General features: G+C 46.1%; 1 protein-coding gene across 8 annotated transcripts in view; it reads right to left on the bottom strand.

Annotated features, from left to right (window-relative positions):
* The window catches only part of LOC147890557 (uncharacterized), a 47,592-nt gene extending 23,168 nt beyond the window's left edge, over positions 1 to 24,424 (bottom strand). For 7 of the 8 annotated variants that reach the window (XM_087390403.1, XM_087390404.1, XM_087390401.1 and 4 more), the window contains exons 1-3: positions 24,343 to 24,424; positions 24,089 to 24,202; positions 23,910 to 23,999 (exon numbers count right to left, since the gene is read on the bottom strand). In XM_087390403.1, coding sequence (XP_087246529.1) covers positions 23,910 to 23,911 — 2 coding nt within the window. In that variant the 5' untranslated portion in view covers positions 23,912 to 23,999; positions 24,089 to 24,202; positions 24,343 to 24,424. The remainder of the gene's footprint in view (positions 1 to 23,909; positions 24,000 to 24,088; positions 24,203 to 24,342) is intronic. The other variant, XM_087390405.1, reaches the window with a different exon arrangement.
* Between the last annotated feature and the right edge of the window lie 207 nt (positions 24,425 to 24,631).

The raw sequence follows: 24,631 nt of genomic DNA on the forward strand, positions 1-24,631 counted from the left end.
AACCATAATCTCTGGGTGCCATGGGCGACTACCTCTCATACTCTCCCTACAAGAGGGACTGGTCCGAATGAGTCCCCCAGACACACGCTACCAAACCTCGGGCTCCTCATCAAGAAAGAGCCCTTCCTTGTGAGGAGAGCCTCATAGAAGATCTCCTTGCGAGATTGCTGCAACTATCCACCTGTGCAAAGTTGTGGTCTTGAGGAGTCCCCATTGGAGGAGGATCTTCCAGGGCTATGCGCCTGGGGTGAGACCTCGTACCACTAGCTTGCCTAAGAGGACTCTTCTCTGCATCTCTGGGTCAATGACACCGAAGCCGCGGCAAGATCATTGTCAGCCAAGGAACTCTGGCTCTAGTGTTTCGCGTGCCATTCAAGCCTACCTAAAGAACCTTATGTACCAAGCGTCGAAGCTGCCCTATGCACCCCATGTGAAAGCACCAATAGGAAGCTATGTACCAAGCCGTGGCAAGAAGGACTTGGTTGGCTAGAATTCCCTACCTACTAATGAGAAAGCACCAATGTGAAAGCACCCCATGTGAAAGCACCAATAGGAAGCTATGTACCAAGCATCGAAGCTGCCCCATGCACCCCATGTGAAAGCACCAATAGGAAGCTATGTACCAAGCATCGAAGCTGCCCCATGCACCCCATGTGAAAGCACCAATAGGAAGCTATGTACCAAGCTGTGGCAAGGACTTGGTTGGCTAGCATTCCCTACCTACTAATGAGAGTTTGGCCGAGCTCCTATACAGAAGCTTGCACCGAAGGCTCTCTAGAACCAAGGCAATCTAATACTCTGCGGAGATATTAATACCCACCTAGCAACCAAGGTACCTCGTTGTCTGCCCCCACGGAATCCACCAAAAGAGGAAAGGCAGCTCCCCAATCTCGGACCCTCCTAGACCTCCTCTTAGCCCGTAAAGAAGCAAATAGATTTGGTCCAATTGCTCCTCGCCCCAAAAGGTCCACAATAAAAAGCCAAGGCACCCTTGGCCGTCTGAAGGCTCGTTGCTGAAACGTCCACATACAGGGCCATGACATCTGCAAACTCTGATTCCAACAGTTCCTCCTCCTGCCAAATTGGAAGTCACATCCTAGTAAGGCCTGTGACCTGAGAACATAGAAGTTAAACCCAACGCCTCGGCTACAAGAGAAAGAGAAAGACAGTTGAGAAAGACAGCTGTCATACCCACACACACAGACCCTGTTTCCCCCGATGGTCACTTGGTTGGAGCTCCCTGCATAAAGAGCTGAGACCCCTCTGATTCCCTCTGTGAAACCCAATCTCTGCATAGTGCCCTCCAAGGACGACTCCACCCCCTAAGCCTTATCAAATCCAAGAAAAGGGTCTCCTTGGCCTAATCCACGGCCTCCCAAAAGGGTCTCCTTATCAAATCCAAGAAAAGGGTCTCCTTGGCCTAATCCACGGCCTCCCAAAAGGTGAAGATGTTGTCCAGGATGCTACGTTCTTGAACAAAACCAGTCTACGTGTCATGAATGATAATTGGAAGGTAGGCCTTGACCGCAAGCTCAAGACCTTGGCTAAGATCTTGTATGCGGTATCCAGTACGGAGATCGGTCTCCACTAGCAAATGTCTGACTTGTCCCCCCGCTTCAAGATCCGGCTCAAGGATTGAGGAAGTAAACCTGAGTCGCGAATCTTCTCGCACGCCAATCGAAAAAGGTGGAGGATGTGCTCTAAGAGCAACCGAAAGAAGGCTGAAGTCAAACCAACCTCTGCAAGGTACTTCTGTGGAAGGAGGGCCTCCCAGAGCTCCTCATCCGTGAACATAGCCTCTTAGCCGACTCCACAAGCTCAACTAGACCACTCATGGGACCTGTGCCCATACTGCCTCGAGGGCTACAAGGGTTGCAGACGACTCCTTCTCTGATTGGAACTGTCGATAGAAGTCTATGGTCAACTCAAGAATCCCCTCCGGGCCCGTATGCATCTTACCCCTATGCATCACGCAATCGCTAGAGCTGCATCCCAGTTGAGCTCCTGTCTCCTTGGTGAATCCATCTGGCCCTCGAGAAGTGATATGAGAGTACTCAAACACGTCTGACCCCCGTGCGGTGAAAGATCAAGCCTCGCAATCTCATAGCGGTCTCTGAGCCATTGGAAGTGAGGATCTTACTCTCTGAGTCACTCTATGGAAGCCAGGTCCCGTCTCAATGCCCCCTCATGCCCTTGCAGTGCATGTCTCCGTCTAGGGGCTATAGCTCCTCGTTGCTCCTAAGGATCCAAGATACCCATCCAGCCCTGGGCTCATCCTTTGGCTACTACCTGTTGCACCTCCTCCTCTTGAAGTAGAGCATCTTGAATACCAATCTCTTTCTCAGGTTATCCAAGGCGGGGCTGCTAAATCAACCAACAGAGGGTATGCACAGCTGACGATTGATGGAATAGCCTAGGAGCTCACACTGTGTGTATGGTGTGTGGAATCACAAACATCTTAACTTCATGTGCTTCACATAGATGTATTGTGCGGACTAGCAAATAGCCAGTGAACCATGCCAGATATAGAATTCACCAACAGAATATATTTCCATCCAAAACTCTGGACACAATCCAAAAAGAGTCCCACCAAAATGTGGTCCTCTCATCTCACAAAAAGGATCTTCTACTATCTGCTAGTACCTCTAGATCTCTGAGCCCGCGTGCTCCACCTCGAGCATATGTAGACTCTCCGTCCAAAGACCTTTGCTGCCCTAGAAGACAGCCTAGGTTCCAGCCCTAGATGAGCTCAGTCTGCAGCACCTCTGGGTGTTGTCTGCCTCCTGGATGCAGGCCCGAGGGTGCGTCTTCTGTTGCTCCCAAAACTGCTGGCTTGCTGGATATCAAATACCTCCCCAAGGGACTCCTTTTATAGGCTCCAAGGGCCTCCCAAAACTGACCGACTGGCAGCCCCTTCTGGCCAACTCAATCTGCCCCACTTCTATGCCCTATGTGGGATGACTCCACTGCCGTACTAGTCGACCCAATGGGCTCAAGGCCAATCCCTTGCAGCCGTACTTGCTGCTGTGCCTGGCCACCTGGGTGCCGACTCTCCAGCCCTAATCCAAAACCACAAAACAGGCCCAAAACCTGCTCCAAATATGCGCTTCTCCAGCCTGCACATCCTGCCATGTGTTCGCCTCTGTCTCGGATGCAGGCCATGCTCCAGCCTCCTTACAAGTCCGTGCACCGGGCTGATGTCATCGCCAGTTCAGCACGGGTCCCCGCTGCTGCCCTCTACTCCGCCTTATGCTCTTGCAGATCCTGCCTAGCAGCCATGTACCCTTGTCCTTTCTTCTCTCTTTTCTGGGCATATGCCCTAGGTCTCCCTCCCCCACACTCTCCTCATTTGGGGGCTTACAGAGATGAGGAGGTGACCTTTCCAACACCCCCTCTCACCGACACATCTCAGCCGAATGCCAACACGTCGATGACGTTGCCCCAGTAGCTCCCATGATGGAACCCTATGGAACAATTCAGTGTCAATAAGAAGGACAAATCTAACGACAGAGCAAACTCTTCAGATGAAGAAAACAAAACGAAGAGGAAGAAAGAAAAGAAATGTTTCTATTGTGATGACTTAGGGCATTTTGCAAAGGACTGTAGAAGAAGAGGGCTGTTCAAAAGAAGAAGGGGCCAGCTCAGAGTCGGAGGAGTCGAGAGCCAATGTCATGGTGGTCACAGAGGAACTTTTCTTGGTGGCATCTCCCTGTGTTGCTGAGGTGAAGTATGCAGACCCTGGTGTTACAGTAAGGTTGTCTGACATTGAGAGATGGTCAGAGGAGGAGTCAACAACTTTTGTGAAGGTGATGAACAGTGATGAGTGCCTAGAACCATCTGGATGCTTGGCTCAAAGTCAGATGGATGCTGTGACTCAAAGGGCTACAACACACAACCACACATGGAGACTTACACTCCAGGTAGTCTGGATTCATGCTTGGAATATAACTTCTCGAGTATGCTATTTGGTTGCAGACCTTGTCAGATGAAGGACAGGTTGAAACAAACCCTGAGAGCATGGTGCTTGGAGGACTTTCGGCTATTCACCCATCATGAGGGGGACAATTGGAGAATACTGGTACCAAGAGTGCTCAAGTTTACATGCAGGTACGTGATTGAAGGTGGTGGTGCGATCACGTGATACCAAAGATGGACATGTCTACTAGGAAGGTATGCTAATGCGGGACCAGACCTGGCAAAGCAAGAGCCACTGGATGAACAGCCAAGAAGAGACGTCGAAATCCCCCAAATGAGGAGTGCATTGGGGGTGGACCATAGAGCAAAACAAAAGGATATGGAGCTGCCACATGGGTGGCAAACAGGCTGCCATGTGGGCAGCACAGAGGTACCTCGCAATTGGAAGCCACAATGGAGGGTAGGCTTTGCTATGTGGCGGTCCACAATTGAAGAGGGTAGAACTGCGCAAGGAATGTGATACTGATAAAGCAGCCAATCAAACCTAGTAGCACAGGTTAACTTCGTGAATCATGGTTGGCTAGAAGTGCCTCGTATAACCTCCGGCAAGAAACCAGGTGATGGCATCAGCAATGATGTCACCAAACGTATAGGCAAGTATAGAAGGCTGTAAGGAGTTTGCCACAGCTCTAAAGCCTGGAGGAGACCTAAACAAGTGTGAAATGTGTCACGGGGGCGTGAAATTCTAAGTACTTTAATGTACTACAAGACTGTGACAACTTTGGTTTTAAAAGTCCAAGCGTGGGCTTAATAATGTGTAATTAAACACGGCATGGTGCCTAGCACATAAGCATAATTAATCCCTAGGCCCAAAGGCATTCCAAGGAATTAAAAGAGTGGTTGTTGGAAAATGATGACGTGGCATTTTTAATTGGCTCCCTAGAGGGCTATGTATCTTCAATGGCCCCCTAGAGTTCCAGGTGGCTCTAGTGCCTTCTACATGCTCCTTTGCCATTCCTGGACCTTCTTGGGTCTTCTAAACTTCACATGTGTGGTTTTCTCTCTCATCTTCTCCCTTTGTTGAGATTTTGGACTGGTTTTTCAGCCTCCTTCAGCTGAATTCCGTTTTTCCTCATAGTGTTGGGATATCTCAAGGTGTATGCCTCAGGCACACCTTATGTTTCTATGTGTGAGTGCTAGAGGCACAGTTAGGTGCCCACAAGCACAGTTAGGTGGTGGAAAAGCCACATAGGATGATTGAGTGAATCTAGGAGCAGATTGAGGAGATGATTGTGGAGCTTTGAGGTCATCAGTGATGTCAGTGACCTTGTATGAGGTGCCTACTTAAGGACCTCTTTCTTCTTCATTCTATATGCAAGTATTCTGATTTTGTGTCAACTCTACTCTTTCCTTTCAGTATTCCAACATGGTATCAGAGCCCTTTGATCCCCCTTGAGCCCATTTCTGCCACATCATCATCTTCTTCTTCATCTTCTTCTTCTCCATTTTCCTCTTTCTTCCCAAAATCTTTGAGAGCTTGGTTCTCCATCTACAAACAGCCATTGCCCAAACCCTCTGAGCTGGAAACTCCTCTAGTATGGGCGAACTTCCACCTGCAAGCAATTGAAGAAAAAACGTCTGTGGTGGCTGCCATTCTCCAAACAGCGAATTTCTTCTGTTGCTCAATACTCCCTGCATACTCCGCCATTGCCTGAGCCCTCTTAGGAGTAGATGGGCGACCTCAAGACGAAGATTTTGAGCCATTTTTCAAGTCATTTGGTTCAGTAACGAGGGAGAAATCGTCAAAACTCAGTTTCAGCCTGTAGCAACTCTCCCGGGCAAAAGTGCGCACCATTTCGTCCAACCTCTGTGCTGGACCTTCTCTGGTATATGAGCTTTCTTTTGCTTCAGAAAGCCCTCTTTTCCTTGCTTTGAAGAGTGAGCTACAAGCCCTCCAAGTTCAGCTTTTCATTTTTGACAGTTTTGGACAAGTTTTGAAGATGATGCTACATAAAATGCTACTCTAGCATTTCTGGTCTTTTGAAGTTTTCAATAACTTCATTACAAGTGTTTCTTCAGTTTTGTTTTGACTTGCTAGACCTGGTTGTGATTGGAAAGTGTTTATTTCATCCACTTCTATGAAGCATGTAAGTGAAAGCATCATTGTTTGAAATTTGGTCACAAGACTTTGCTACATTAAATGCTTATATTTTGAAGCATTTCAGTTGTTATTCTAAGCCCTGTAAGAGAGAAGACACTACCCAATACCTGGGTTAGAGCCTCTCATGGCTTGCTTATGCAAAATATGTGAAAAGCCAAAACATAAAGCAATGTCTTGTTATGCTACAAAGGATGAAAATGCCAACCTGACTTCCTTGTTGAAGATTGCCAAAACAATGGTTGCCAAAAAGGAAGCAACTACAGAGATCTACCCTCTCATGGCACTTTTATTTGACTCCAAGTACAAGAAAAAGATGAAGGTCAGATACCTAAGATATGCTTCTCTACACAACTATGGAGATGACAAGATAATTGTTCTCTTGAAGGATATGACTTTCAAATCCACTTGTTCTATCATAGTACCATCTTATAAGGCACTAGACACTGCCCATGTGGTAAGACCTTGCCTTGACATGGATATTTTGCCTCCACAAGATGAGGCATCCCATGAAGATTATGCATTTTAAACTCATCTCTATGTATGCTCCAGATCACTCTTTTTATGTCAAGGTACTCAGCCTGGATAGTCCTCCAAAATGAATGAAAATAAACTATTGTGTGTTGTGTGTTTTGTAAACACCTCTGGTCACCTTATGATGTAGGCCATGTGTATGGTTTGTTCCATGGTACCTCCTACAGACATTGTGTGCATGTACATGTAGGAGAGATAACCATTGGAAGGTCTGTTTGTATCCCTTTCTGTTTACCTTACACCCAAGGAAACCCTTGCTAGCATGAGAACCTAGCCATAGATTTATCCTTGACCACCATGAGATGGCATGAGAAACTATGAGACTAGATGTATCCTTGACATAGCCTGAGGCATTTCCTTGAGGGGGGGTTTGTTGGGATATCTCAAGGTGTATGCCTCAGGCACACCTTATGTTTCTATGTGTGAGTGCTAGAGGCACAGTTAGGTGCCCACAAGCACAGTTAGGTGGTGGAAAAGCCACATAGGATGATTGAGTGAATCTAGGAGCAGACTGAGGAGATGATTGTGGAGCTTTGAGGTCATCAGTGATGTCAGTGACCTTGTATGAGGTGCCTACTTAAGGACCTCTTTCTTCTTCATTCTATATGCAAGTATTCTGATTTTGTGTCAACTCTACTCTTTCCTTTCAGTATTCCAACACATAGCTCCTCACCCGTTTGGATTCCTTGACTTCCGTTTGGCCCAATGGCTTCCCCTCTGCCTCCCCTTCACAATGATATGCTTTTCCCTCCATGCGTTTGGTATAACGGGCAGAGCTGAGCACTTCTTTTGCTGGTCAAATTTGCAAAAGTGGCTTTTTCTGGACCTTTTTGCTTCTACAGCCTCTTGGGCCTCTCCTCTTGCAAAGCTACAGCTTTCTGTTGAATTTCGAGTGGTCCCACGCATTGGTTGACTGGTTTTTCTCAGTTTTCGAGGACTTTCTGGTGATGAAACTTCTCCAAATGCATTCCTCTCTGAAGCACACTTCTTTTGAGCCCTAGAACTCCCACTTCTTCATGACATAAGTGCTTCTTTTCGCATTTTTCAGTGGAATTCTTGCTGGTCGGCTCTTGTAAATGCTCTTTCTTCATGCCTTTGCACTCCTCTTTGGCTCAGAATGCAATTGGGCATTGGCTACTATGTCCTCTTGGCGATTGAGGACTTGGTTTAAGTTTTCAGGGCTTGGTGAGTTGTGATTTTGCTGCTGCAATTTCTTTTTGCCATAAGCTATTGGTTGGCCTCGTGTGCCGCCTCTTTCTTGGTTCATAGGTGCCCAAGCAATGCTACATGAATCATTCTTTGGTTGGGTACTTTGCTGATTTTATTTTGGATCTTTGAAAAGCTTTGTGAATGCCATCTGGAAACCACTCAAAGAGAGTGCACCTAGGGTGCAGTGTGATAGCATCTGGACAGCCAATGGAATTGCACTCGGAAAAGAGAATGCCTTTGGATTGAGCCTATGGGTTAAGTGCACTTATGTGATGGTGTTCTATGCTTGAAAGCCTTGCGAAGGCTCAAGTATGTCTTCCTTTTGTTTTTCTTAAAAGTTTTTGTTTACCTCTTTTTTCTTCTCTTTCATATTCTCTTTTATTTTCTCTTTTATTTTCTGTGTAGATTTTTTATCTTTAGAACAACAAAAAATCTAAATTTGTATGATTGGACTTATTCTAGTCTTACAAAGGTATATATATAGGCTCAAGGTTTGGAGTCCACCAATCCAAGTGTTTGGCCAGTCTGGGCCTGCTCAAGGTCTTGATATTTTAAGGAGTCCATCCCAAGGGATCCCTCTAAATGAGCCGACTCATATATATATATATATATATATATAATATAGAGAGAGAGAGAGAGAGAAAAGAAAGAAAGAAAGAAAGTTTATCAAAGTCTTCGGGAGTCCGATGGGTCTATGAGACTGTGAAAAACCTGATACAATGAGCTGTGGTAGTGGAGCTACTAAATGAGCATCCATACCAATGCAAAATGCAAAAAAAATGCAAAATGACAGTACTAATTCCTAAGTACAACATAGTCATATCTTGACTATATATATCAATCTCAGCATCATCGTTGACATCATCATAACCATCATCATCATCAGCAGCAGGACATTAGGATGGATGAGGCTGTGGAACTGGAGGCATGAGGTCAGCAATAGAGCGCTATCGCCTCCCCAAGGGTGTAGTCCTGGTATGTCTCCTGGTCGTAGCTCTGCGTCTGACCAAGGCCACTGTGACCTAGCTGATTTTCCCCCCTTTTGTATTGAACCGGGCTCCGACCCTAAACAAGGAGGGGATGTTCCCAAGTATGATATGTGAGTCAACCCTCTGTCTGAGCCGTCGGGTCACAGGCTCCGGGTCACGGTCATGTCAAGGCCTCGCCTCGTGGGGGTCTATGTGATCTAGCTGCAAGAATTCCGTGATAGAGCTCTGAGAGGTATCAGTCAAGGAAGAAGTCTGCTCTTGTCTCCGTGCTCAGAGTATCCTATCGCGGTGTCTGCGCACCTCATGAATGAAACCAGCCAAACATCGTTGGTCTGGGTAGGAGAGGAAACGGGCCAATACCCCATAACTATCTCTGAAGAGGCAGTGGAAACGCCCTTGGATCTCATAGTAAACAGGACACCTGAAGATGAAATGCTCCTCTGTCTCAACCTCTTGCATGTCACATAGTGTGCAAATGTGCCTTTCCCTAGATAACCCCTCTGCTCTGCCGCTCTCAATACGAAGTCTGTGTGAAGAGACCCGGAACTGCTCAAGAGAGATCCTCAACGAGTGGGATAGGCAAACCTGCGTGTATCCTGGTGGATCAATGAAACCCTCCGCTGTGATATGTAAGAAGTGATCTCTGTAGAAGCCCAGCTTCATTGGAAGATCACTCGGGCCCAACCAAGTCTGGAATGTGTGTAGCTGTAGTAGATCCTCACGGATAACTTGATTGACCTCGTGTGATAGGAGGGGAGAGAAAGGAGCATCCATGCTGTACTGGAAAGGAGGCGACTAGTCTGCTGCAAGTGCCATAGAAGAGGACAGTGCTAGCCATGGTATCTTGCTACGCCCGGATGTGTAATCTCCATACTCCCTGACTCGGTACAGATATGTAATGACCTGAAATGCAGCATCTAGCTATAATGGGAGTGACCCAAACTCTGGCTGAATGATCTGGTGAGGGACGGATGGCTTACCATGGATCATCCGTTATAACATGAGAACTTGTAGCCGATCCACCTTAGCCCACTCTGTATCCGATAAGTCTGGCCCCAAACATGGACTGCCATACAAGGAGTCAAAAAGCAACCCTTTGGTCCGTGGATCCTCAAAGTGAGAGCGAGAGCACTATCTCTCTAGCCTAGCCAATGAAGCATATCCTGCGCTTAGGCGTGCACACATCGCGGGTCTGATGATGAAGATTGGTCCGTAAAGACGACCCCAAGATAAGTGTATGATGAAACTAGCTCAACAGGGGACCCATCAGATGTGAAATGCTCATCGCGCATGATGGCTCAAGATGTATTGAAGATCATAACCTTGGTTTTACCCAAGTTGACCTTCAAATCATGAGACTCGCAAAAGGACTGTAGTGTGTCAAGGTGTCTCTAGAGCCCCTCTGCTGAGGAGGACAAGAGAGCCACGTCGTCTGCGTAGAGAGAGAGAGAGAGAGAGAGAGAGAGAGATGTGTCCTCGAGAAGCCTCACGGGCCTATGGACACAGTACAACAAATGGAAAGAAACTTAACAAGCCGCTGAGGGCTGAAGCGAAGGGCGCACTAAGGCCCTTGCTGAATGACTATATATCTCAAAAAATCTCAAAAATGAGAGGCTGAGACTCGGTAGCCAAAACTTGGCACTGTGGTAGCTCTCCGGTGGGCTGCACAGAGAGAGAGAGAGAGAGAGAGAGAGAAAGAGATCCAGGTGTGTCCTTATCTTTAGGCCACTTGTACATTGTGTACTAACCCTTTTTGAAGAATTCGATGCTTGGATCTAACCCCATCATTAATGCCGGCTTATGCTTATGACCTTGACGTGATAAAAGAGATGTTATCTTTGATGAAGGAGAGTACATCGTCCTTTCCTATCAGTAAATAGAGAGAGACTGAACCACTTATTGCTGATGAAGCTCAGATATTCGTGAGGTTGAACTTGAGTCAAAACTTGAGTCAAGGATCACACTGAGTTGGTTTTATGAACCATCATTGAAATGAAGAGTGAGGGAGCTGAGGAAAAGTATAAATCTGGTTGCAAAGGGTTATGTCCAGAACAAAGGCATTGACTATGGTGCAACCTTTGCATCCGTAACCAAACATAACACTATCAGATTGATAGTAAACCTTGCCACTCATCATGGTTGGCCTCTTTGTTAGATTGATGTTAAAACCACTTTTCTAAACAGTGATTTGAAAGAGAAGGTCTATATGGACCAGCCGTGTGGGTTTGAGGTTAAAGGCAAGGAGAAAAAGCTCTGCAAACTGTGAAAAGCTTTGAAACAAGCACTCATCAAAAATCGATGAACATTTCTATGAAAAGGGCTTAAATAAGAGTTCATCAGATTATGATCTGTACACAAGGCATGCAGAGAAAGGCAATATAGTTTTCATCGTCCCGGTAACAATGAGGAACTAATGAAACAAGCCAATCTGGACCTGAACCAAAGCCTCTGATATGAAAGGCCTTGACTTTATGCATTACTGTTTGGGAATTGAGGTATGTAGAGAATAAGAGTATGCAAGGGAATTATGCGTATGGAAGAGAGGGATGTAGAAATGCTATATTGGAGAGAGAAAATACTGCAGGAGTAGACTCCAAGAGAATGCAAGTGATGTACTGGAAAAACTTTGCTCTTTACTGCCGAGGAAACCACATCAGGAAGATCACAACCAAGGCTGAACTGCGCCCTGGAATCTCTACTCCATATCAAAGGCAGGGACCATGCCTCTGAAAGACTGAGTACAAAGGGCCAATGGTTTGCTGACCCAAACAATGTTGGGTCGTTGGCTGGCCTTACTGGCCCCAACCAGCTGGCAATAACTAGCCTTAACGTCCCACCAATAACCAGGCCCTGTTTCCAGCCATTAATCCAGTCTACATACCCTGGTTAAAATGCCTAGCACAGCCTCCCCAACTACCTGCATAATTTACGAGGAGAACCTACACATATCCTTGGGTGGGCACACCCACTAATCAGCCCTCACTCCCTAGAGTAGAGACAGGAGATGACCAAAATTCTAACCACCCCTCTCAGCTTCTAGATGTTGAACCAAACTCAAAGAGCTAAAATGTGGACGGAGCATCTGAAGAGGCTTCATATCCTTTGTTGAATAAGCCTTCTGGCCAAGTAACCTCCCCAGCCACACCATCTCACATGCAGCTCCTCTCCTCAAGCAGCCTGGGTTCTCAGTCTCAGTTGATGATAAGGCTACAATTGGCTGCTTCTCGCCACTAATAAAGCCTGAAATGCATGACAATTCACAACCGACGAGGCTCAAGCCTCAAGCTGCATCTTCATCCTCGTCCTCATCATCATCTACATCAATGCCCGCACCCTCCTCCTCCTCCTCCTCCTCCTCATCACTGTCATCCTCATCTGCCTCGCCACGGGACTCCAAAAGACTGAAGCTGCAGCAACATCCATCCTTCTTGTATATACCTTTGTAAGACTAGAATAAGTCCAATCATACAAATTTAGAATTTTTTGTTGTTCTAAAGAATAAGATTAGCTGTTGGGGCTTCTGCACCCGCATAAGATAAAACGATGTAGTTGAACAGCTGATCACCACTTGGACGAAAATTTAAAGAATTTGCATGTCCGCTAAGGTGATAGAAAAATATACCTTTGTAAGACTAGAATAAGTCCAATCATACAAATTTAGAATTTTTTGTTGTTCTAAAGAATAAGATTAGCTGTTGGGGCTTCTCCATCCTTCTTGTAAGTGTAACAATAGGGGCTGCAATCTCTTCTCCCTCTGCATCCGCTTGCAAAGCGAGCAGCCTCTCATCATCCTTTTCCTTGTTGATAATTTCCAAGGTCACTTCTATTTTCTCTAATCCCCTTTCCTTGATTTTGGAGATGAGATGCAAATTAGTATGGATGTATACTAATTTCTTGGTATTATTTGGAAGAAGCCTATTCGTTTCTATGGATAAGAGAGAACGTGCTCCAATTCCTCTCATAAGGAGAAGCACATGTGCCTTGCGAGAGTACTCAAAGAGCTAGCTGCTGCAAATTTGGTGTGTGAGCCCCAAATGTCTCCCACCATTTCACCCCTTGGTGCATTCTATTTTCCTGCTTCGCAATTGCACGAGCAAATGTGCCTGACATGGACTTGTAAACATCCAACTCATCACATAAGGTGCCATGGCTGTCAACATCATACTTCGTGTACCGCCCTATGACATCCATCCACCCATCATGCACCTCCTTGTCACCATCTGGATTTTTCTCTCCCAAATAGGAAGCTTCCGCATGCAATGGAGAGTGCATCATATCCCACCTATCAACACACAAGGCTTTAACATCAGCCAGCTTTGAGGAGTCAATCCCATCAATAGTTGCGATCTTCTCGACCATCCCATCAGTGAGCTCATATACAAGTCCCATGGTAGCCCCTTCCCTAGCCAGGTGAAGGATCTTCAAAATAGGTGCCCAAAGCCTCACAATAAGTCTTGCATCGTGCCAAAATGAAGCACCCAATATAATAGTAGACACCTGTTGTGCTTTCATAGTGCGTGACACCTTCTTCTTGCAACACTCATCATTGACAACCATGTGGCACAATCCATTGTATACCCTCTCATCCAACAAGTTTGCTAACATGATAATTTGTGCTGGTTTCACGAATTTCTTCTTGCTGAATTTTCTATACATTGCTAACATGATGTGTTTCCGGGTAACAAATGTCACAATCATGTTAGCATGTGCCAACACTAGCCTTCTCCTTTAGTTCTTAGCCTTCATCATGACTAGTCTGCCCTTCATCTGCAGCATGCCGATAGAAACTCAGTACGAAGACTTTGTATAAATGGACGCTCAAGTATGTATGGGGGTGTGGATTTGTATGTGTGAGTTCATATTTTTATACTATGGTCTACACCCACTATTGGGCGCCGACAATGTTGGTGGGGATGTCATAGTAGCTAGTCACAGCTATGCATGATGGAGTTTATGGTTTTCAACCTTCTGAGTGATTATCATGAGATTGAAATTGCACTATGTTGTTTTTTTAGAGGGTAGTTTGGGAATGTTCCTGGATTCATCTAGGTATATACCAACACTAGCTTCATCCATGCAAGCTTTCCAATGTCCTCAAACGAGAGGTCAAGGCATGAGATTGGTCGGCATGACCATGAACTCGTAATGAGCTCGCTCATCTTTGGGATGTCAGCGTCGAATATGCGGACTTGATGATAACCGCTCTTAAGGTCTATCTTGGAAAAATACTTGGCACCATTCAAGTGCTCTAAGATATACTCTTTGCGGGGCATGGAAAATTTATTGCTGATTGTTATCGTGCTGGACAAATAGAATTAGAGCCGCAAAAGGTGATGAGGATGGCAAGACAAGCCTAGTGCGTAATAGCTGAGTGAGCTGTTGCTATAACTCCGCCTCCATAGACTTAGATAATCTATAGGGAAACTTTCTGAGAGGTGTCGAGTGTGAAGACTAATTCAATATGATGGTCCTCGAGTCTGTGAGGCCTAAGCTGTGGTGGGAGATCGTCTCGGAGCATAATATCTTGGAACTCCTGGATTGGATAGGCAATGGCTTGTCCCAAAGGAGGAGCTTGCTGCATTGAATTTAGCTGTCAACGGACAAATACCAATGTGCATAATGTGCCTTTGCGAATAGCATGAGCTGCTTGGATGTGGGAGATCAGAGGGATGCCAATAATGCTTCTGTCCCCGTGGATTATGTCTGGCTTAGGTAGTCTTTGACAATTGTGAAGGAATCCTGTCACCAATTCGGAACAAGTCAGAAAGGGTGAACAAATGGCCGGAGGAGTATTTGAGGCATTTTTGTCATGACACATAGAAGTCTTGGGATAAGTGGTTGGCACTTGCCGAATTTTGTTACAACAGTACCAAGCACATCTCTATTGGCGTTCGAGGCGATATATGGATGCACAGTGGGTATGCCATCTTTAGTTGCAGACATGGCTGTGAAAAATCAACACGCAAGAAATGACTTGGAGAGTATGGATGCCCTTCTGCAATTGGCATAAAAAGAATATGCAGGATGCCTAAGCCAAGCAAAAGAAGTATGCGGATGAACACAGGAGGTATGTGTCTTTTGAAGAAGGGGATTATGTGCACTTACGCCTCCATAAGAACCATTATGCCTTGTTGAAGGGTAACACCAACACGAAGCTTGCTCACAGGTATTACGGTCCCTACAGAATTATCCGCAAAGTTGGTGAGGTGGCGTATGAGTTGGAGTTACCCAGGACCTCCAAGATTCATAATGTTTTCCATGTATCCTTGCTGAAGCCACATGTCGTATAGCATGTCCAAGTCCTTCCTGAGCTACCACCTATGGATGAGGAGGGCCACTTACTCTATGTTCCGGAGCGCATCATGGGTTTCAGGGATCACGTACTCCGAAACAAAGTCTACACCGAGTATCTTATCAAGTGGCAGGGACTCCCTGAGGATGAGAACTCATGGCAGCCAAAGACCATTGTCCAAGACAACCCCTATCTCCTACCGGGCTAATTATTATTTGATGTTTGCTGCACCTATTTAACAGCCCACATATGAAATTTTGAGGGCAAAATTGTATGGGAAGGGATGGCTGTAATGAAGGGGAAAAAGAGGCCAAGTTAGAGGCCCTTTAGGTGGAAAATGTGGAGGGACTATATAAGTCTCCATCCACCCCCCTGACATCTAATCTTATCTACTCTCCTTCCTCCTTCCTACCTACGCTCACTCACTTTCTCTCTCTTCCCTAGTCCCTCTCAATCTCTTCCTCTTTTTCCTACCTCATTCTCTCTCTCCTACCCCTTCTCCTCCCCTCTTCCCTTATCTCTCTCTACTAGTCTATTCCCCTTTTCCAAATCTGTCCCTACCCCCTTCTCTACAGAGAGAGAAGCTAGGGAGTGAAGAAGCGATACTCAAATGAAGACATAATGAAGGCTTTCATTCATTCATTAAGTATATCAAGACAAGTGAGGTACAAGCCTTATATAGGCTCCACACTCACACACTAGCACCAAGTGCATATGGGATAAGAGTCCCATACTCCTAGTAACACATCACATCGCCACACTCTTTGGCTATGATATCTCCAACATCCCCCTTCAGAGCAAAGAGTGTGAGACCCAACACGCAAAGAGTAGACCAATCCCCCCTCCACCACAATACTGCAAAGAGCAAGTCCAACTATCCAACACCTTCCGTGTGATAGTACTCTAAACTAGGTGGTCAATACGATCAAACCAAAGTAAAAGACAATACATTCATTTTTGGGTGACAACCCAGGTCCAGTAGATGTAGTATAAATATTCTTGAGCTTGTCCAGGTTCTCCTTAGCTGAAGCAGTGAGGTCAAGTTGATGAAGCAATGTGTCGCTAGTGCTTTGTCATGTTGTTCATCCCTAGCTGAAGGTAGAGTTGACGAGTCTTCACCACAAGGCTCTATAGTGTTAAACTGAGGTAGCAAAGACAACAAGCTGAAATAGACGACCAGCCAATAAAGGAGCTTGTCTAGGGCTTGTCAAGGAGAAATGCTTGAATAAATGTGTGGTGGATGCCCTTGGGTGTTCCAAAATGCAAACCTTAATGGAAAAGCAGCAAAAATACTCCTCAAAATAGAGAACTGAGTGAACCTAAATCAAAGAGCAGCAAGTAGATGCCCCTAAACGCTGAAATGAGCCAAGGAAAGAGCACTTGTGGGCGTGATGACTGCTCTAGGTGCTGTAGCAGGTCCGAAATCATCAAGAAGATAGTTGTAAAAGGCGCCAAATGCAATAATATATCTCAAAATGTGTGCAGCGCTTCGGTAGACCAGCTCTAAGATTTTTGTGTGTCCTCCTCTACATTGTTTCATTTTATTCTATTCACAAGAGGCAACATATTGTGTATTAACACTCATATTGATAACAAAAGTGCATTGCTCACTTTAACTTTGAATTGATTTGATGCAAAGGTGATGATGTGGTATAATGGTTAAGTTGGTGATGTAGCTCAAGGGTGCTAATGGAGTTTCTTGCCTTGTAGCTTTGCGCGTTGTTTTGAATTCATCAACCTTGCTCTTTATTGAAAACAAAGTCTTGCAGCTCTCTTTATTGATGGCCATAACATCTTGAAAGACAAGAAAATCCTCAAGGGATAGAGATGCTGTAGTAGAGGTACAGGTGGACCAAAATGCACCAGCAGGTCACCAGGCCAAAAGTCCGCTATTCTAAAGGAGCTAGAGGCTAGGAGCAGCCCCAAAAATAGCTCTGTTGAAGGCGGTTCTGCAGCAGAAATCCCAAAAACACTTCGAAAATGCAAGAGCAGCTCCAATACTGGTCCTCCAGAAGTGACAAAAAACTGCAATGACTGCTCACGAAATTCTGCTTTAACAGCCTGCAAACCCTAAAAACCAGAATGGAACAGCTCCGAATCAGCTCGTATGCAGGCGTTTCCTGGAAAACGTGCCAACCAGCTGAGATACTCCACAGGTGTAGGCGCTTGTGTTTGTTAGGTACCAACCAGCAAGCAGGAACACCGACCAAAAGGAGAGACTGCACCGACTTCAGCTCCTAGATGCTGCTCCAAGAGACCCGAACAGAGGCAGGTATGAAAGGCAGGCTATGGAGAGGCTAAGCGGGCAGAAAGGAGCACAAACAGGCTGCAAAGAGAAGTGAAATGAGAGCAGCTGGCTATGGAAATAGTGCACTGGCAGAAACGGAGGCAAGGTGAGGCAGAATTGAGGCGGATGCAGAAACCCTAATCGGGTATGAGCAACTGAAAGGAGGCGGCAGCTAGAAACCAATTACGGTTAGGGAGATGATGACGTGGCAGGGCAGCTATGGCAGGGTGAACCTGCTCTGATACCATGTTAGAAACATGGTGTGAGTGAGAGAGAGAGATAAGTTCCATAGTAACACGTGGCACTAACACATGACACACATGAACTAGGAATAGAACTCCTAGTACTATTCTCAACACATCACATCACCGACACTCTTTCGCTATGATATCTCCAACAGCGGTGCTGCGTGAGTGTGAGAGATGAAGGGAAGATGGATATGGAGCTTGAGGGATCTATATGAAAGTTGAGAGAGATGGAGCTAAAGAGAGCTGTGAAAGAACCGTGAAAAGAGCTGAAGAAAGCTGCTGAAACAGGAACCCGAAACCTCTACTCTGAGCCGGCTATGGTGCTGCGTGGACACCTTCCTGGATCACCCTTAGGGACTACTGAACTGAGGGCTGTCTTGCAGGGGATTTTTGGACGGGCTGAGGGTGGCTCTGGGCTGGAGATAGAAGGTTGATTGGAGGGGAGCTGAATGAGCAATGAGGGCTGCAGCCCCCCCTTTAAATAGGGGGCTGTGGGGTGAGCCAACCAGCCCCAAATGGGCCGACCAGCCAGTTGGCTGGTTGGCTGGCTGGTTGGGCTCATTTCCCCACCCTTTGCTGCCTAGGGAGGGGCACAGGGCAGCCTATGAAGACAGCCTTTCCCCAGCCCGCTTTCCCTTGATGGGGGGGGGCTCACTTGGTCTAGCCCTTTAGGGGCCCTTCTGAGCTCCTAACCTAGGCTGAGACCTAGACCTGGCTAAAATCCTAAGATGGAAACACTATCCTACTGTTCTCGAGTGGGTACTAGTGAACAGGGACTCAACTTCTGATTTGACCTAAGGCTGAGAAACTGACCTACGTAGCTCGTGCTTAGCTGTCCTAGGACAAGGGCTCACAATGATACAACAAAATATCCTATCATAGGAGCTAACTACACTTTGTCGATGAAGCCAATTTTCACCCTGCACCCAAGTGTAGGGGTGCAGGTGACCTTGCACCCATGCAGGGGTGCATGTGACACCAACTTCACTCTTGCTATACCTTCGTAATGGCTGAGTCTGCCCTTCACCTCCGGAGTGCCGACAAAAACTTAGTACGAAGACTTTGTACAAGGGCTCACAATGATACGACAAAATAACCTATCATAGGAGCTAACTACACTTTGTCGATGAAGCCAGTTTTCACCCTGCACCCAAGTGTAGGGGTGCAGCCATGCAGGGGTGCATGTGACACCAACTTCACTCTTGCTATACCTTCGTAATGGCTGAGTCTGCCCTTCACCTCCGGAGTGCCGACAGAAACTTAGTACGAAGACTTTGTACAAATGGATGCTCAAGGATGTCTGGGTGTGTGGATTTGTATGTGTGAGAGCATATGTTTATACTATGGTCTACACCCACTTTTGGGCGTTGATGACGTTCATGGGGATGTTCATAGTAGCTAGTCCCTACGTGATGGAGTTTATGATTTTCAACGTTACGATTGACTATCATGAGATTGAAACTACACATTGTTGTGCTATTAGAGGATGAGTTTGGGCATGTTCCTGGTTTCATCTAGATATATTAGCTCGTTGCTTTTGTCCTTGATAGCCTCGGAATCCTCTCTTGCAAACCTCATGCATTGACAACACATGGAAACCAAGAGTCCCAACATAAAGAACTTGGGAGGTATGCTTTTCCCCTCTGCCATTGGGAACAATCTCCAAACTAAATAATCATCTCTCTTGTCATGACACCCTCATCTTAACTAGGATAGTGGACTTGCCACGTTTGAAGATGTCACTCGATTGCCACCGAAGGTCTTGGAACGTTTTGTGGAAAGGAGTCATGTGCTTGGACACACCATTGTCCACAATCCACTCCTGATAACACCAACGGTCAGACCAGCCGCCTTTTTGCTCGAAGAAGACGGAGCTCAGGTGTTCATGATCTTCAAGTGTACAAAAGCTGGGGTTGTCGTGGTTGCAGCTGAGGAACGTGTACCCTCCTTATGGCTCTGCTTAGGGCACTCTTTGAGTAATGGGCCCTTCTCGCCACAATGGTTTTAGGTTTGATTCGGCTTCAAGGTCTCATGATCCGGGTTGGACTTCCTCTTCGAGGACTTCCCCTTACCCTTGTTGTTCTTCTTCTTCTGTTCATTCGATTGGGGGGGGGGGGGGCTGTTAGATACAAATCCCTATAGAGGCTATCCCACAGCGGAAGACTTATGAAGTGTCCGAGAAATTACACGCAGAAATGTTTGACGACAGAATCAAATACTTCTTTGCTTATGTGTACTTCAGAACCATGAGTGTGTTGTGCAGGCCAGTAAATAGACTGTGAATCACAAGAGAAATATAGAATCCACAAAAGGTATATTTCTGTCCAAAGTCGACACAATACCTAAGAGAGATGTAGACTCCCACCAAACCGTGTTCCTCTGGTCTTACCAAAAGCTCTCCCACTCTCTCCTTGGCACCTCTAGACGTGTGCTTCTCTTTGAGATTGTGTAGACTCTCCGTACGTGATCTCTCCACCTTACTGCCCGGGTAGTCAGCCTAGGTCGGCAGCCCTTTCAAGCTTAGTCTGCAGCCCTCCTGCACTCGCTTCTCCTCCTGGATGTAGGCCCAAAAGAGGCTGATCTGCTGCTCCTATCTGCCTGTTGATTGCCTCCCCAGAGGAATCAAAATGAGGCCCAAGTGCCTGCCTTTTATAGAGCTGAAAGCCCACCAACCTGGCCCAAAAATCCGACCCAAACAAACCTACCAGCTGACCCAGGTTGGTCTATAAATTGACCTGTAGGGCACTCCTTTTGAGGCCCTTTGCTGGCCCGCATGGCCACGTGGCATATAGCCACTGGCCCAAGCTATTCCAGCCCATGATAGAGGCCCATATCTGCCCCAAAACTGTAGGCTGGACACATGAAACCGGCCTCTAATCACTCAGAGGGCAGTGGAACTAAACCTTTAATCACTTCAACACTTATTTACAGCTCACAAAGCATATATCACAACCATTAACCATTGCATGATCACCATTTGGCATTTACCCATTTGTTCACAAACAAAACCACAGAAAAAGGGATGGAGGCTAGAATGCCTCTGCTCAACAAACATAGACAAGTGCACCCAATTGGCCCCAAACACCATGGCGCCTCTTTCAGTATTTCTTTATATTTCACAGTGAAATGATTACAAGTTGCATCTGGGAGACCTTCCCTGCAGCTGAGCACATAGCTCCAATTCACTAGCAAGCAAAGCAACACTTATGTCGTCATCAGTGCCCAAGCATAAGCAGCTATACTAGGTTTCTAAAGACCCGCGGAGTCTCTTGGGCAAACCCAGTGCTTACTAAAATACATCAAAAAAACAAAAGAGAAAGAAAACAAGAAATAAAGAAGAAAGGAAGCAGGTGACTAAGCAAAAATAAACAAGCAAGTCAAGAAACAAAATCTTCCAAAAAACTGGAATATTGAGCCTATGCCTAGACTGGCCAAACACTTGGATTGGTGGACTCCAATGCATGGGACACAGGGGTGAACACAGCGTGGTGCTTGGCTAACCTCAGGCTCAAAGGGTGACCCTTTATACTAGATCAAAGGCTGGGAGGTGAGCTTGTCAACTCCCTTATACGGTCTTTCAATCTGTTGCAAGTCTTGGCATCAAAGTAAAATTCTGGATTACACCCAAGCTCAGGCCTAGCTAACCCTCGCCGTGGGTGCTCGTTTCAGTTGATGCCAAAGCAACTGTGTTTCTATTAAAAAAGAGCACAAATCCTTGTTTGCATCAGGACTTGTATCTATGAGATTTTAAGCTCATATGGTGGAGGCTTGTCCCTGGTAACTGTTTGTAGGAATGTAGGAATCCTTCCTTGCTTCAAGTCGTGAATTCGACAAAATTCCAGGTCGTGGATTCGACGGAATTACACAATATATCTAAAATTGCAATTTCAGTTTCACGAAGGGAGCTTACTGGCAAAGGAAAATTCGTGAGCTTGTCAACTCACTTATATGGTCTTTCTAATCTGTTGCAAGTCTTGGCGTCAAAGTAAAATTCTGGATTTCACCCAAGCTCAGGCCTAGCTAACCCTCACCGTGGGTGCTCATTTCAGCTGATGTCAAAGCAACTGTGTTTCTATTAAAAAAAAGCGCAAATCCTTGTTTGCATCAGGACTTGTATCTATGAGATTTTGAGCTCATATGGTGGAGGCTTGTCCCTGGTAAATGTTTGTAGGAATCCTTCCTTGCTTCAAGTCGTGGATTCGAAAAAATTCCAGGTCATGGATTTGACGGAATTACACAATATATCTAAAATTGCAATTTGAGTTTCACGAAGGGAGCTAACTGGCAAAGGAAAATTCGTGAATTAGTTCATAGGTCATTTAACTGGTTATGATCGAGTCAGCTGGAGGCTGTCATAGAGGTTCAAGCAATATGAATTGAGCTTCAGTCAATTGCAGAGCTTGTGTGCCTGTTTGTGCTGATTTGTCAACCTGAACAGAATTCATTGGCTGGGCTGAAAGGCTGTTTGTGAGCTTGAACTGACTGAAGGAGGTGCGAATTTCAAGATTAGTGACAGGACCAAAAAGGTACATGTGTGTAGATCAAGAAAGATGTGGCGATTCAGAAGAGCAGTTTCTGGTCTGTAATAGCCCCCAAAGAGCTTCTCGAAAGAAGTTGTGGGTGAGAAGTTTGCATTCCTTGGAAATGGCATGCAGTGCATGCAAGCGCATGCTATGCATATTTGCATGCTGAGATTCATTGGATGCAGTCCTGACTCGTTGCCCACAGGTGCATGCAAGCCTTTTCTCTTGATTTGCAAGCATATATTAACTCTGGTTTGAGGGTCATGCATAAAGAAAACTGCATGAATGCCTTGTTGTTTGGCACATGCAGGGGCTAATGAAAAAATACTAAAGTAATTCTTTTCTAGGCATGCGCCACCTATTTTTGTGCATGGTTGCATGTTCATTCTTCCTTTTCTAAACAAAGGGACCTGATGAGTTTGTAAATTTCTTCATTCTCCTGTGCACCACAATATGGCCTTTCTCCGGCACATAGATGTGCCTTTTTGTGTGCACCTGGATAGTGCACAAGCCGACTTCAGCAGCTGCTCTAACACTTCTTTGCATTGACTGTGAGAACCTCTCCTGCTGCATACAGGCATTCCTATGCTCTCCAACAGATGGCTGGTCTGCTCCCTAGCGTCAAAGGCTATCTCTGAGTCTGCTGAAGATTTTCGTGCATATTCTCCTGTGCACGACAATATGGCCTTTATACAGCAAGTAGATGTGCCTCTTTGTGTGCACCTGGATAGTGCATAAGCTCCTGCAAAACTGATTGCTGAATGTGATAGCACAAGCATTAGTGGGAGAACAGAGAAGCAAACCTTTATCGTCACTCAATTAAGCACAATAAACATTATCTTAGGTACACCATGGACCAAGCAATAGTTCATTTGGCAGGACCCCACCATTGCAGACCACAATACAAACTGGAAGGCCCTATGTGCTTGGTCTATCAATGACCCAGCACCAGCCACACTAACCTCATCAGCCGAGGACACTTGTGACTTTTTGCTGGTCCAAAAAGGACCTTGTGCTACTGTGGGAACTTGTGCTCAATGTAGGAAAAATGGGGGGGCATATTTTGCTGCTAGCCCCTCATGTCCCCTCGTTGACTAAGAGATGTCTGAGCAGTCTGCCAGGCTGACCTTGCAGACTGACCAATTACCATGGACTCCTGGCTCTGCCACACTGCCCCAAGGCAATAACTGTGCTACTGCTACAGGTGGAAACCTGCGCAGTCCCTGCACCTCCTGTGCCTGTTGTACGGCTGCATGGCAGCTCCTGCTGCAGAAGCAAACTAGTTTATCATATATCACTTGGCGCTACCTGCGTCATCTTATATACGAATACATCAACTCCCCCTAGACAACTGGTGGAAAAGGTAAGTTTTCCATTACGTCAGTCTGCTTACTGAAAAGGTAACCTGCTTCGACAGGTCATAACCTTGGTAGACTACATCCATGATCTGCCGGTTCTACTTACCCTGGCGTTCGCTACTACTAGTTTGGAGTAAAACAATTGCCCTACCGAAACCAAGCCTCCATCACCAGACCAGTGCTCTAAGCAATTGGGATCCAATTATCTCCTCCATGTCCAAGCAGGCTATTTCGAGGGACAAAGAGAACAGCCAAGCTTGAAATGCTTGGCCCAGCAGTAGAAAATGACTGAAAACGTCGTTATTGAGAGAGAACCATAGTGAAATGAAAGGAGAAGGAAATCTCGCACGCCTACAGTTTAGAAAATCCTGAGACAGAGAATGGCGGGAACCATACATTCATCATCAGCAGAGCGACCTCAATGGAGTAAGACAGCCAAAATTGGGCAGAATAGCGCGACAAGAGTCTCCGGACAAGGTTTCGCTCCTGGAATGGCAGCCAAAACCTTAACCGCGACTGCGACTCTCAGACGAAGCTACAGAATCGAAACACAAGAAAGCGCCGGTGCGACTAACCTGACCAAGAGTCGTGGAAGGCATAAAAAGCCGAAATCCGAGAGGAATTTGATGCAGGCGGTCGATGGAGTGACAAAGAGTCAGCTTCGGGAACGCCAAGAGGAGGGAGGATCACTGTGCAGGACATGCAGTCAGGAGGGTGAGAGGAAGGCAAAGAAGCAAAGCAAGAAGGAGAGCATCCAAAGCTAAAATGGGGAGGGATGAAGAACAGATCAAGAAGGGAAACCCTAAAAGGAAAGGGGGAAGGAGCTCACCTTTTGAGAATGAGAAAAACAGAAAGAAGGCCAACACGAGCAGAAAAGAAACAGGTGATTGGGGGCACATGATGAGGATGACCATACTAAGTCATGCCTCCCATGCCAAGAACCCAACTTCCTTCACCTTGGGTCAACTAGGTTGCCATCCAGCACATAACTAGGATTTTATCAAATTTTTAAAAGGAAAAAAAAAGAATGAATAAATATGTGGACATGAGACACGACATAGGGTCCGTTAGGACCAAATCCTCCCTGCAAATGTCAAGGGTGGTGATTTATTATTGAA

This window comes from Dipteris shenzhenensis, chromosome 19 (genome assembly GCF_047967505.1).
Source record: "Dipteris shenzhenensis isolate YYH24624 ecotype China chromosome 19, Dip_SZ_1.0, whole genome shotgun sequence".
NCBI lineage: Eukaryota > Viridiplantae > Streptophyta > Polypodiopsida > Gleicheniales > Dipteridaceae > Dipteris > Dipteris shenzhenensis.